General features: G+C 46.7%; 1 protein-coding gene across 1 annotated transcript in view; it reads left to right on the top strand.

Annotated features, from left to right (window-relative positions):
- The window catches only part of Prkrip1 (PRKR interacting protein 1), a 21,700-nt gene extending 7,745 nt beyond the window's left edge, over window positions 1-13,955 (top strand). Inside the window, exons 5-6 of the mRNA XM_031338268.1 lie at window positions 1,998-2,065; window positions 10,367-13,955. Coding sequence (XP_031194128.1) covers window positions 1,998-2,065; window positions 10,367-10,467 — 169 coding nt within the window. The 3' untranslated portion in view covers window positions 10,468-13,955. The remainder of the gene's footprint in view (window positions 1-1,997; window positions 2,066-10,366) is intronic.
- Window positions 13,956-14,419: the final 464 nt, after the last annotated feature.

Below are 14,419 nucleotides of genomic sequence, written 5' to 3'. Positions count from 1 at the left end.
TTTAAAAAAAAAAAAAAAAGAGTGTTTGCTTCTTAATCCTGAAGACCAGAGTTCAGATCCCAGAGCCTATGCAACACATCAAGCATCCTGCAAGTGCCATTAACTTCAGCTCCAAGGAATCAAATGCCCTGTTTTTGCTTCTGTGTGTATACGAGTGTATGTTTGTGCACTTGAAAGTGCGTATCACATGAGGAGGGTCTTTTGGTTGGTTGGTTGGTTGGTTGGTTTTTTGTTTTTTGAGACAGGGTTTCTCTGTATAGCCCTGGCTGTCCTGGAACTCACTCTGTAGACCAGACTGACCTCAAACTCAGAAATCCACCTGCCTCTGCCTCCCAAGTGCTGGGATTAAAGGTGTGCCACCACTGCCCTGTGAGAAGTTTTGTTAAAAGAGTTTTGGGGTGGGGGGCTGGAGATATGGCTCAATGGTTAAGAACACTGACTATCCTTCCAAAGGTCCTGAGTTCAGTTTCCAGCAACTACATGGTGGCTCACAACCATCTATAATGGGTTCTGATGTCCTCTTCTGGTGTATCTTAAGGCAGCTACTCATACTCATAAATATAAAATAAATAAATCTTTAGAAAATGTTTTATAAAATCAATGTTCAGATGTAGGAAGGAAACCAAGGCAGGAGGAATGAAGTTCATGAGGACAACCTAAGCTACACAGCAAGACTATGTCAAAAGGCAGACAAAAGCAAACTGCAGAAGTGAGGGAGACACAGAAACCTACATAGTCACCAGAGTTCCAGTGTGTATCTTTGAGAGAAGTGTAACAGGCTGAAGGACAATAAGGGATGCACGGCTTTTTGGGTAATGTAAGAAAACCCTCCTCTCAGCCTTGCTCATCTTGAGGCTTGCCTACCCGTAGGCCTGCAGGTCATATAACTGAACTTTGTGTTATCTGTTTTGAGAGTTTCTTTTTTTATTTTTTTTTTATTTTTATTTTTTTTTTTTTTTTTTTTTTTTTTTTTTTTTTGAGACAGGGTTTCTTTCTGTAGCCCCGGCTGTCCCGGTACTCACTCTGTAGACCAGGCTGGCCTCGAACTCGGAAATCCGCCTGCCTCTGCCTCCCAAGTGCTAGGATTAAAGGCGTGAGCCACCACCGCCCGGCTCTGTTTTTATTTTTTTTAAAAAGGTATTAGATGACTAACATTAAACACAAAACCACATCCTAGGAGAGTTTCTTTAGAGGTTTATTTATTATGTGTGTCTGAGTGTGGGTATGTGCACATGAGTGCAATGTCCATGGAGGCCAGAAGAGGGCATCAGATTCTCTGGGGCTACAAGTTACAGGTGGTTGTGAGCACCCAACATCACCAGAGTGGGAAGAGCAGCAGGCGATGTAAGCCACTGGGCTGTCTTTTACTCATTTGTTTATATGGGTTAATGTGCATGATTTTGTAGGGGGGAGAAGGTGAAGGGCGGGGAGACTGGGAATGGCACTGGCACATGTGTAGAGGTCAGAAGACACCTTATTTTTACTGTTTCTGAGTTTTTTTCCTTTGTTTTTGTTATTTTTGAATGTGTGCTTTTTTGAGATGGGGTTTCTCTGTGTAGCCCTGGGTGTCCTGGAACTTACTCTGAGAACTAGGTTTGAACTCAAAAATCCACCTGCCTCTGCCTCTGCTTCTGCCTCCTGAGTACTGTGATTAAAGGCGTGTGCCACCACCACCTGACTCCACTTGTCTATTTTTTTGAGACAGGGTTTCACTATGTATCACAGGCTGGCCTTGAAAAAGTTGTTTTATCTTTATATGTATGTGTGGGTTTGTGTATCTGAATATGAGTGCTCATCCGGGCCAGAAGAGAGGCTGGAATTGCAGGCATTTATGAGTTACCTGACACAGATGCTGGGGACTGAACTTGAGTTCTCTGTTGAACCATTTCTCCAGCTCCTGTTCCTGTAGCATTTGTGTTGTTATAAAGATAGCATAAATAGATGTTCTATTTCAAAGCAGCCACTAAGATAACCACTGTCTATGTCTTCGTGTGTAGCCAGAAGTTAAAAGAGAAGAAGTTACTGGCAAAGAAGATGAAACTGGAACAGAAGAAACAGAAGGAAGGTGAGCCATGTCCACATTTTTCTCAGTGCCAGCCACCTTCGCTGAGATGGCAGTGGCAGTAACCTGTGGTAGTGAAGAGTGTCAGAAAGCCACAAGGTGGAGCCAGGCATAGTGGCACACACCTTTAATCCCAGCACTTGTGAGGCAGAAGCTGGTGGATCTCCAAGTTTGAGGACAGCCAGGGCTACACAGAGAAACCCTATCTCAAAAGAACCAAGAAGAAAGGAAAGAATGCTGAACCGTCTTACGCAGAGAGGAAAGCTGCTGGCTCAAAGTAGGCTAGTGGAAGAACTTACTGGAGTTCTGGTTACCAACGCCGTCCCTCTACCCTGTCCTCACACTGCCTGCTCCTCAGCTGCCCTCCAGTTGTTCTCTACTTTGCCTCTTTTTTTTTTTCCCAGGAGGAAGGATTGAAGGGCTCTCCCCTCATTTGGAGCAGAAGCCATTTGTTTTGTTATGTGTACTACATACATACACACGTGTGTTTGTGCATGTGTGCACATGCCCATAGAAGCTGAAGGCCAGTGTCAGGTTCCTCTTTAAATTGCTCTCGATAGGCCGGCTGCTGGCAAGCCCTAGGGAGCCTCCTTCCTCTGTCTCCCAGGACTGGGATTACAAGCACACACTGCCATGTTTGCTGTTTCCATTGCTACTGGGGATCCAAACTCAGTGCTGCTGGTTCATCTCCTGATCCTGAGCCTCTTGGTTTTTAGTTTTAGCAACAGGGTCCATGCGGCCATCCTGGCTTGCTCTCAACTATGTAGGGAAGGCTGATTGTGAACTGACCTGCCAGGTTCCACCTCCTAAGAGCAGGTGTTAGGTCTCACCTTCTACCATTTGTGAGTTTCAGGGATCAAAGTCAGGTCCTCAGGTGTGACATCAAGAGCCTTCACCCACTGAGCCATCTTACCAGCCCTATCTATTGTGGTTTTATTTATGTTTTATTATTTGTTGTTTTGTTTTTCTTGATATAGTCTGATGTAGCCCAGGCTGGCCTTGCACCCTCCTACCTCTTCCTTCCAAGACCTACGTGCTTCTGTGTTTCTAGCGCCATGCCGTTCCCTAGACTTAATGTCGCTGCTCTATGGACTCCCGTACATAGGCTGCTTTCACAGTCCACTTAGTGCCTTCCTGCCTTAAACAGGGGGTGGGAGTGCCCCTCCACAGATGTTTCTTCACTCCTGCATATATTTTGTCAAATTGGGTGGAAAAATGGTTTCTGTTCATTTGTAGTTCCTAATTGTCTACCCACAGGCTCTCTTCCCCCATGATGTCTCCATTTTGTGGTTAATCCTATCTTGTGAATTTTGTTTCAGTGGCATGGTTAATAGGGAAGTTCTAAAAGCTTCCATTATGGGGCTGGAGAGATGACTCAGTGCCTAAGAGCACTGACTGCTCTTCCGAAGGTCCTGGGTTCAATTCCTAGCAACCACATGGTGGCTCACACCCATCTGTAATGAGGTCTGATGCCCTCTTCTGGGGTGTCTGAAGACAGCTACAGTGTACTTACATATAATAATAAATCTTAAGAAAAAATAGAAAGGATTTTTAAAAGCTTCCATTAGATTCTAATCTGTGCTTTCCACTTCCGTTTTTTTTTTTTTTTTTTTTTTTTTTTTTTTTGGTTTTTCAAGACAGGGTTTCTCTGTGTAGCCCTGGAACTCACTCTGTAGACCAGGCTGGCCTCGAACTCAGAAATTCACCTGCCTCTGTCTCCCAAGTGCTGGGATTAAAGGCGTGCTTTCCACTTCTTTGCTGCAGTTTCTACCTTCCCATTTTTTAAAAATATTTTTTTGTTTCTGTTTTATTTTTGAAACAAGGTCTTTCTGTGTAGCCCTGGCTTTCCTGGAACTCATTATATACAGCTGGCTTTGAGTTCACAGAGATCCATCTGTGTGCTAGGATTAAAGGAGAAGTAAGTATACCAGCATAACCATGCCTGATGGATCTCTGTGAGTTCGAGGCCAGCCTGGTCTACAGAGTGAGTTCCAGGACAGCCAGGGCTACACAGAGAAACCCTGTCTTGGTAAGAAAAAAAAAAGACCTCGCCTCAATTGCTTGGGCTGGGGATGTAGCTCAGTTGTAGAGTGCTTCCCTACCATACAAGGAGCCTGGCTTCCATCCCCAGCACTGCATAAAAACTGGCCCCTGGTTATGAGTCTCTGGTCTCAGCACTCATGAGTTGGAAGCAGGGTCTGAAGTTCAACATTATCCTCAGAACTGCATTGAATAAATGTCATCATTGGCACTGTGCACGGACCACCTCTGCATATCAAGAAATGCCTGGTTGTGTACACTTGTCGATGAACAGAGAAGTAAGTCTGCGGATCTTCAGCAGTGGCTTACATGCCTGTCTTCCCACCTTTCTGATTATATCCTTATTTTCATTTTGTGAAGAGTAAGATTTTCTAGTTGCCTGGTTGAAATGAATAGAAGTTAATGTAGTGCTGCCCAAGTGTGCCACATGGAACTCCTGCTAGGTTGGCAGTGACCCCTCTGAAGTTCTCTGGTTCTTAAAAAGGGGTTGGGAGCAAGGCAGGAAGGGCAGCTGCCTAAGGCTGTGTTCTGTGCTATGTAGTAACTCAGCACCCTGCAGTGTGGGACATGGTTTGAGTGACAGCACCTGGTTGGCCATGATTGAATTCTTCTGAGTCCCTGAGCCCAGAGTCTGAACTGCAGTTTCGCTTCCCTAACACAGCTGCCTCCCAAGGGACTCTAAGGTGACTTTAAGGCTCTCTGTCACTGGACACAACTACAGCTCTTTGCTAGACTCAGTGGTGGCTATACCTTGGCCTTGGTTTCTCTTTGTCTGGAGGGCTCAGCCGCTGCCTAGTATATCAGAAGCAGCCATTTCTCCTCTTGATTGTTGCTTTAAAGGTATCTCCTGGCATTACCAGATGTCCTGTAATCAGAATGACACAGAATTCCCTTTGAGTTAGTGATGTTCTCTAGAAGCAGTCTGTCTAAATGGCTCCTAGTGTGTGCTTTGGACCAACGTTCAGAGCCACAGGCTTAAGTGTAGTGGACTGGAAAGCTGCCTTTGATCATGAAGCCATTGTATCCCCAGCTCGGGAGTCTTTAGAGTACATTGAAGAGGTGTGGAGAATGGTAGTGACCTATAACCCTTACTAAAAACAATAGCTAACGGATTGCTGGTTTTCCCTTGCTTTCTGCCCTGTTCTTGTTAACTCCGCACTGTTGTGTTTACCACAGAGCCTGAGTCGCAGGCTGTTTCCTGTGATCTTGCAGTTCCATGGTACTAGGGGATGTTGGTTTGCTCTGCTTTGGGGTGGAGGATGTTTTGTTTTGTTTGTTGCCTGTCCATTCCATATGGGGAAAAACAAAAACAAAACCCTGTCATCTACAGTTGTACTCAGTGGTATGTCTGCAAGCTGAATCAAGTCTCCAGATGGGCCACACTGTGGCTCAGGGGATAAAGGCGCTTACCAACAAGCCTCAGGCCCTCAGGGAAGGAGGAAAGGACTCGCTCAGTTTGTCCTCTGACCCCACACGTGCCTCATAGCATACATGCGTACACAAACACAAAAATATATAAATATAATATAAGATAATAAGTCTTTGACTCCTGGATTTAAAGTACTGTGTAAACTAAATAGTAAAGAGTAATGAAAGTGGGGCTGGTGAGTTAGATGACTTAGTGGGTAAATGACTTGCCACCAAGCCTGACGACTGAGTTCAGTACCTAGAACCCACATAGTAGAGGAGAGAACTGACCCCTGACTTGCATGTGTGCTTTGGCACACACCCATACACATACACAGTAGAGAAGTTAATATTTAACAAAGTAATGGAAGGAAATAACTAAAAGGAAATATCAGAGCAAGCTTGGTACTCTGTGTTAGCACCCAGGAATTGCCTGGAGTTTGAGGGGAGTGTAGATTGTTAGAAGATCCTGTCTCAATGTCAAAATACCTCCCTCCAAAAAGATGACAATTCCTTCTTTATGTTTTGGGGGAAGAAGTTTTTTTGGTTTTTTTTTGTTTGTTTGTTTTGTTTTGTTTGTTTTTTGAGACAAGGTTTTTCTGTATAGCCCCAGCTGTCCTGGAACTCACTCTGTAGACCAGGCTGGCCTCAAACTCAGAAATCTGCCTGTCTCTGCCTCCCAAATACTGGGATTAAAGGTGTGTGCCACCACTGCCCTGCTGTTGTTGTTGTTATTGTTCTTTTAGATGGATCATCTGTGGTGATTTGAATGAGAATGGCTTATAAAGGCTCATGTATGTGAATGCTTAGCCATTTGTTGGTGCAGTTTGAAAAGTTAGGCTGGGCAGTGGTGGTCCACACCTTTAATTCCAGCACTTGGAAGGCAGAGGCAGGTGGATTTCTGAATTCAGGCCAGCCTGGTCTACTGAGGTCCTGCCTTCCAGGACAGCCAGGGATATACACAGAGAAACCCTGTCTCAAAAAAACAAACAAACAAAAAACAAAAAACAAAAAAAAAGGAAGGAAGGAAGGAAGAAAAAAAAGAAAAGTTAGGTATGACCTTGTTGGGTAGGTGTGTCCACCTTGGAGGAGGTATATTTGTTGCTGGGGGTGGATGTTGAGATTTAAAAAGCCCGAGCCAGGTCCAGTGTCGTCTCTCTCTTCCTACTGCCTGCAGGTCAGGATGCAAGAGCTCAGTGCTTCCCAGCACCACCCTGCCTGCATGCTACCCCGCTCCCTGCCATGATGATCATGGACTAAGTCCCAGAAACTCTAAGCAAGCCTCCACTTAAATACTGTCCTTTGTAAGAGTTGACTTGGTTATGTTCTCTCTCTACAGCAATAGATCACTGACTGAGACTGGGTCTTTGTAGCCCTGACTGGCCTTGAATTCACAGTGGTCTGCCAGCCTCTGGTTCCTCGCACAGGGAGTAAATGCATATGCCAGCATGCTTGGATTTGTTGTTGTTGTTTGTTTGTTTGTTGAGACAGGGTTTCTCCATGTAATCCTGGCTGTCCTGGAACTCACTCTGTAGACCAGGCCTGTTTCTGCTTCCCAAGTGCTGAGATTAAAGGCCACCACCACCTGGCCAGATTTTGTTTTATTTTATTTTTTTAAGCTTTAGGCTGATTTCAGATTCACTGTGTATATGAGGATGGTTCTGATCCTCTTCTCTCCACCTCCCAAGTGCTGGGATTACAGGTGTGTGTTTCCAGGCTCAGGGTTTTGTGCCTGGAAACATATGGTTTGGGGGTTTGTTGGCTTCGGGCATGGGGTGCTCTCCAGCTTTTTTTTTTTTTTTTTTTTTTTTTTTTTTTTTTTTTTTTTTAGTTTTAGTTTTAAGTGTGTGTTGGTGGGTACTGTCTGCAAGTATGTAAGTATGAGTGTAGGAGCCCACAGAGGCCAGGAGAGGGCTCTCTTTTCCTCGGAACTGGAGTTAGAGTTGTGAATCATCTCTGAGTACTAGGGAATGAATAAAGGAAAGAGTAGTAAGTGTGCTTAGCTGCTGCACCATCTCTCCAGGGCCTCAAATGTTCTTTTTTTGTTTTGTTTTGTTTTTCGAGACAGGGTTTCTCTGTGTAGCCCTGGCTGTCCTGGAACTCACTCTGCAGACCAGGCTGGCCTCGAACTCAGAAATCCACCTACCTCTGCCTCCAAGTGCTGGGATTAAAGGCATGTGCCACCACTGCCCGGCTCAAGTGTTCTTTAAATAGGCTTTGCTTTACAATGTTTTGCTAGCTTGAACCTAGGGATTTGCGCATGCTAGGCAAGCGCCTACCGCCCAGCCGCATGTCTACCTCCCTCCAGCCCCTGCAATGGTTTTAGAGTCACAGAAAATTGGGATGTCGATGTAGAGTTCTCCTGCACCCAGTTTCCCCTGCTGAGCACCTGATCTCATTATAGGTAGTAGCTGTTTTCCCTCCCTTGCCTAGGTTCCTCCCCTTCCCTCTCCCTCCCTTCTTCCTGTGGTACAGAGCCCCACAGTGTCAGTCGTCATGTGGCAGTAGGCGCCATTGACTGAGACAGCTGCTCAGACTTGTGTGGGCCAGTGTCTGTACAGCATTCCCACTGGGGTTTGACTCATGTCTCACGTGTGTGCACTGGAGCTGCCGAGCATGTGCTTCCGTCATCCAGGCTGCACAGTGTGAATAACTGACGTGACTTATGCCGCATCCCAGCGTACTGCTGGTGGTGCTGATGTTGGCCACACCACAGAGGCAGTAGTTACCTGGTGTGCTCACTAAAAATTCATTGCTCTGCCTCCAAATAATTTAGTTTGGAAGGAAGTATCCCATGTGCAGCCCGTACCCAAAGGATTGAGGTCTAGTCAGGCACCTCCAACATGGAGTCAGAGATGTACCGATGTACAGGTAGAAGATGGTCTCTTCATCTACAGAAGTGTTTATGAGAACGAATCCATGTGTATAGCCCAGGCTTCTTCACCTTGTTGGAATTGCCTGCTGTCCCTGTGTTGAAGCCCTATCATTGTGCGCCTGCCTACCACAAGTTCCCAGCACTTACTTTCTGAAACGTAAGATACTCCAGCCTCATCTCGAGGGTTTCCTGCCCTCAGCCTAGCATGGGGTGAGAGTCCAAGGTAACTGTTAGCTTTTGTTGGCACAAGATCACGGGGGTGAGAGTGGGAAGGATCATTCATCTTTGACTGGCAATTCTCTTGTGCAAGTGTCCTAGATTATGTGCCTATTGGTGGCTGTGACATTGCTAGGTGATGTGACCTGGTGAGCACACCATCATAAATATACCCCAACAATACTCCAACAGCTTATAGGAGTCACTGGAGGTGTGTGTCCTGAGAAATGCCTAGATATATTCGTGGGTACTTGTTGGTAACCATCTGTCCATAGGAAGTCCATCATGAATTTGTATTGACGTGTCCAGCTCTCCTGTATCATCAGGGGTCATTCTGGTTTTAGTCTGCCTTACTGTCTATCCCACATCCATCATGCTGTTTACTTCCAGCTCATGCTATATTTTACTGCTCCCCGTGGGAAGCATCAGCTTACACCAGAGGCAGAGGCCCTTTTTATTTCTTAGATTTTTCAATTATATATATGAGTGTTCTGTGTGTATGTATGTGAACTACATGCATGTCTGGTGCCCACAGGGATCTGATCCCTTGGAACTGGAGTTACATATGGTTGTAAACCACTGTGCGGGGGCTGGGAACCCAGCCTGAGTTCTCTACAAGAATATGTGATGCTCTGAAGTGCGCTGTCTCTCCAGTCCCATTGCATGGATCTTGTCCAATGCATAGTATCGTGAGTCCACCAGTGAAATATACAAAGTAGTTTCACTGTCCTGAAAAGTCCCTGGTGAGTCAGCTGAGGCCCCAGTGCTGAGGACCTCCTCCGCCTCTTTCCAGCCAGCTCCCGCCCACTCTCCTACTCTCAGGACAAGAGGAGGGGCTGGGGACAAGTTGTCTATGCCGTTCTCTGGGCCAGCTTAGCTCTGCCATAGTGCTAGCAGCAGTGTTAGAATATGCTAGAAGCTTAAGAGCTACCCATAAGGTATCAGGAGAGGAGTCCCTAAGCCATGTTTGAGGAAAGCCAGGAGGTTGCCATTGGTATTGTGGGCACAGCCCCTTGCTTCCTGGGCTTTTGTTTGTACATAGCTTTGAAGGTCCTCTTGCCATTTGCAGTGAGAACCTGAGGCTCAGGCAGGGGAGGTTAGCAACTCAGTGGAAGATGTGAAAGGCCTGAGTATCTCCATAGTGTCCATGTAGGTGTTGATGTGAGAGGCCTGAGTATCTCCATGGTGCCCATGTAAGTGTTGATATGAGAGGCCTGAGTATCTCCATGGTGCCCATGTAAGTATTGATATGAGAGGCCTGAGTATCTCCATGGTGTCCATGTAGGTGTTGATGTGAGAGGCCTGAGTATCTCCATGGTGCCCATGTAAGTATTGATATGAGAGGCCTGAGTATCTCCATGGTGCCCATGTAGGTGGTGGTATAGGTGATGGAACCATACACTCATAGGCCTGGTTTTGAGGTGCTGGGTTCTAATGTATATAGCCGAGGCTTTTGGTCAGACTGGGGTGCTCCTCTAAGAGCAGTGCAGATTGCTTTTGTGGCAGACCTTCCAAACAGTGACATTGGAGGGGCAAGTGTACCCTCAACTCTCCTTCTCTTTTTGAGACAGGGTTTGCTGCCCACACTAGCCTTAAACTCACTATATAGCTAAAGATAACCTTGAATTTTTTATCTCCTGCCTCCATTTTGAAAGTGTTGGGATTATAGGCATAGCTTCAGTATATAGACTCTCTTCCTCATTTAACATCCCTTGATCTCTCTGTTAGATCTGTCTGCTTATGACTTGAATGTTGTGTGCTTACAGAACCCAGTCAATGCCAGGAACAGCATGCCAGCAGCTCTGAGGAGGCATCTGGAACAGAGGAGGAGGAAGAGGAGCCCAGCGTTGTCATCATGGGGCAATGAAGAGTTTCAGCAGTCGTGAGCCTAGCTCATTCTGTGACCAGCCTCAGAAAAGAAAAGGCTGTGTGTGATCAGCTGCCAGACTGTCTGTATTGGGAGAAGGCAAGTGCTTCCTGCAGCCCTGCCTGCCTGGGGAGCAGAGGGAGCATCCCTTAGACATTTGCAGATTGCATACTGTAGTCTGCTCTGCTCCTGCTGAAGGGAAGTAAGTGCCTCACCTTCCCTGGTGCCTGTTCCCTTCTGTTTGACCAGCAGTGAGCTCCGGGCTGGTTTGTGTGAAGGGAATATTTATTTAGTAAAGAGCAGAAAACCTTTAGGTCTTGTCCATACGTGCGAGATGTTGATTCCCAAAGCCTCAGCAAAGCCATAAAATGACAGAGAGACTGGGCCTTGAGGTGTGGCAGGTCCTGTTGTGTAGACCTTCTTCCAGGCACATGGACTTCACTCTGGGAGAGGCTCGCACTTCAGGTGCACAGCCCTGTCCATTTATGGAGCAGTAGAATTCAAAGCTGCAGGTCTGTGCCCATCCGGCAGTTCTCAAAACAAGTATGAGCCAACGGGGGCCTTCAGTAGGGGCAGAAGGAGAGAGGATCTAGGAAAAAAGCAAGCGATGAAAGAAAGCAGGAGTGCCCCAGAGAGTGGGAGGCGGAGACAGAGATTGGCCAAAAGCCTTCCTCCATAACTGGAGAGGGTGGAACTCTTAGGTATGGAAAGTTCTCCTGTCACCAGGATTTGGAGGCAGCCAGACTTTCACTGAGTATCCTTGAATGACTGGTTCAAACCTGCTGTGTGTACTGGCCCATAGTGCAAGCAACTCCCACAGAATATGGGAGCCCTGCCTGCCTGGGGAGCAGAGGGAGCATCCCTTAGACATTTGCAGATTGCATACTGTAGCCTGCTCTGCTCCTGCTGAAGGGAAGTAAGTGCCTCACCTTCCCCTGGTGCCTGTTCCCTTCTGTTTGACCAGCAGTGAATATGGAGGACCAGGCATTGTGCCAGGGAGAAGACCTAGGACTGCCTTGGCCCTCAGAGTGTCTCCAGCTTCCAAGTGTGTTGTGTGCCTTTTATGGATGTTGGTAGCATTTTGAGTGAAAGGAAAGCTAAGAATATCTTCTACTTTTTAAGTTTTGTGTTGTTTTTCAATAGCTCATAAATGTTTACAGTATATTTTGACCATGTTTACTCCCATTCTCTTACCCCACCCCCACCAGGCCCTTTTCCCAACAGCTCCCTCTCCTCTTTCATGCCTTGTTTTTGGAGTGGCACGCTGGGTTTCTTTAGGTTTGCTGAATGAGCTTGGGTGAAACATGGGAACCTTTCCAGTGGTACTGCCTCTGAAAAAAGTGACTCCCCCTCTCCTTTTACTTCCATAGCACAGATTCCATGGTCCCACTCCGAGCCATGTGACATCTGTGATAACCTCTAACTATTTAGCAGTTGAGTCATATAAGATGTTCGCATCTATCAGGACTAGTGTTGTGGTTTTGTGGCTTGTTTTTGATTTTCCTCTTACCCATCAGTGTCAAGGTTCTTGCCTTGAGCCTGCTGCCTAGACCTCATGGGCTCTGGCTCCTGTTGGATGAGGGCTGCTGAGCAGCAAGGCTGGGCCTAAAGCCTCACCCTCTGCTGCCTCAGCTCCAGACAAGCCCTTCCCTGCCTCTGCCGGTGGGCCTGGCCCAGAACTGCATTCGGCACATGTGTCCAGCAGCTTGGGAATAGCTAAACAAAGGGACTCCAGGCTGACTGCTGATGTGGAGGAGGGAACATCTGGATGGAGAAGGTTCTGGCTGGCAAAGGTGTTATCAGTACTCTACGTTAGTTGACTCTTGGTCAGTCTTCAGACTGTTAATTTGGTTGGGGAAATGGAGCAGTTAGGTGGCGTCATTGAGGTAGGTGGGTCATACTGCCAGCCATCTCAAAGCCACAAAGAGGTGGATCATGCCCTTATGTTTGTTGAGGGTTCATGGGTAGAGAGAGTCCTGGCAGCAAGTCCCGAGCCCTATATAGCATAGCTGTCTCAGAAAGCCTCATGAATATGGCCATCACGCCCCAAACACACCCAGTCTCTCCTGACTTCAGAAGCTAAGCAGGCATGTCCTGTGCTCCTCAGGAGGAACAAATGTCTCTGAGGGTCCTGGTTTATCCTTTTCATTTACTCTCTCAACAGACATGGTTGACATCCTGTTCATTTAGAGTAGTATGTTCTTTACCCTTCTGCTAGATTTCTCATGGAGGTTTCTCTTGTTAGAGATGGTGGTACTAGGATTGGACCAGCCATTGTGACTAGGACTGTCATGGATGTGCTGTCCTGGGGAGAGCTTGCTGGTAGCATCACTTCAGCAGGAGAGGGTGCCAGGCTGAAGATGTATAGCCTTCCTTTGAGCACACTGTGTGTGTGTGTGTGTGTGTGCGCGCGTGTGATGACTTTCATAAAAGGTTGCTTTTTTGTATGATGGTGTGTAGCTCATGAACCTGTGTGTACATTCCAGAGGCCAAAGGGCATCACTGTCATGCTTCCTATTACGTCCTCGAGACAGGGTCTCTGAGCTCAGAATGAGCTGGTGGCTAGCAGGCCCTGGCAGTTCTCTGACCCCCACGGTGCTAGGGTTACAGGTATGCATACCCAGCTTTTTAGTGGGTGCTGGGGATTTGAACTCATGTCTTCATACTTGCATGACAAGCACTTCTACACATTGAGCCATGTCCTCAGCCCTCATAATAAACTATAGTAAAGGGCTAGAGAGGTAGCTCAGCGGCTAAGAGCATTTTACTGCCCTTTCAGAGGACCAGTGTTTGGTTCCCAGCATCCACATAACAGCTTAGAACCACCCTTAACTCCAGGACCTGGCACCCTCTTTTGACCTCCATTGGCACTAAGCATGCATATGGTGTATCTGCATGCATACATGCAGGCAGACAAAACACATACATAAAATCTACTAGAGCTGATCCCCATTATGCATGGATCCCATATTTGAGAATTGCCTAGTCAAATAAGATTTGTGTGTAGCCCACAAATCTATACTTGCTTGCACTCAAAATGTCAAAAAGTTTTAGTGGCCTGTCAACACATTCCCAACTGGGGTTGAAATCAACCCCACTTCCTATTTTAGCTCATATTCTCCATGTCCTTCCCGTGGTCTGTCTAGTGACCAGTGTTCTGTGTCCTTTGGTTCTGTTGGCAGAGTTGCCGTTTAAAAGGTCTCTCCAGGCATTATGCTAGGGTGCCTAAGAGCAGGAAGTCTGGGATATGGCTGATGGAGAAAGTATGTTTGATCAGCTTTCCTCGGCACTGAGTATGGCAGCACTGCTGGCTGTGAGCCTTGTGTTAATGAATCAGTGGTAGAAAGTAAGGGGGCATGGTGAATGGTTCAGCTGGTAATGCTAAGCCTGGCACTCTGATCTCTTGAACTTAGGTGATAGAAGGAGAAAACCAACTCCCAAAAGTTGTCCTCTGACTTCTACACACACAAATAAATAAATAAATGTCATTTTATTTGTGTATTTATTTGGTTTTTTGAGGCATCATTTCTCTGTGTGTCCCTGGCTGTGCTGGAACTCGTTCTTTAGACCAGGCTGGCCTCGAACTCACAGAGATCCACCTGCCTCTGCCTCCCAAGTGCTGAGATTGAAGGAGTGCACCACAAATGTAGTTTTAAAAGTCAATGTAGAGTCTTCAAACAACCATCTCACAAGAGGTATATTGTGTCAGTCAGCTTGGAAATGTGGTTGAGGGTGTGGAAGACCAAACCCGAGTCAGGGTTCAGTACTCAGCAATGCAGAGTTGATGTGGGTTAAAACTAGTCTGGATGTATCAGCTATGTGTGCACATGTGCACTCACAGTCAGTCTACAGAGTATACGAGCAGTTCCCATTGCCCCATGCCTTGCAGCTCCAACTCTACAGCTCAGTGGCCACAGCACAGCCCGGACTGCCTACCTCTCCAACTTGTACT

The sequence above is a fragment of the Mastomys coucha genome, unplaced genomic scaffold, assembly GCF_008632895.1.
Source record: "Mastomys coucha isolate ucsf_1 unplaced genomic scaffold, UCSF_Mcou_1 pScaffold22, whole genome shotgun sequence".
NCBI lineage: Eukaryota > Metazoa > Chordata > Mammalia > Rodentia > Muridae > Mastomys > Mastomys coucha.
Note: the sequence above shows the minus strand (reverse complement) of the source record. Positions and strands in the feature narration are given on the sequence as shown.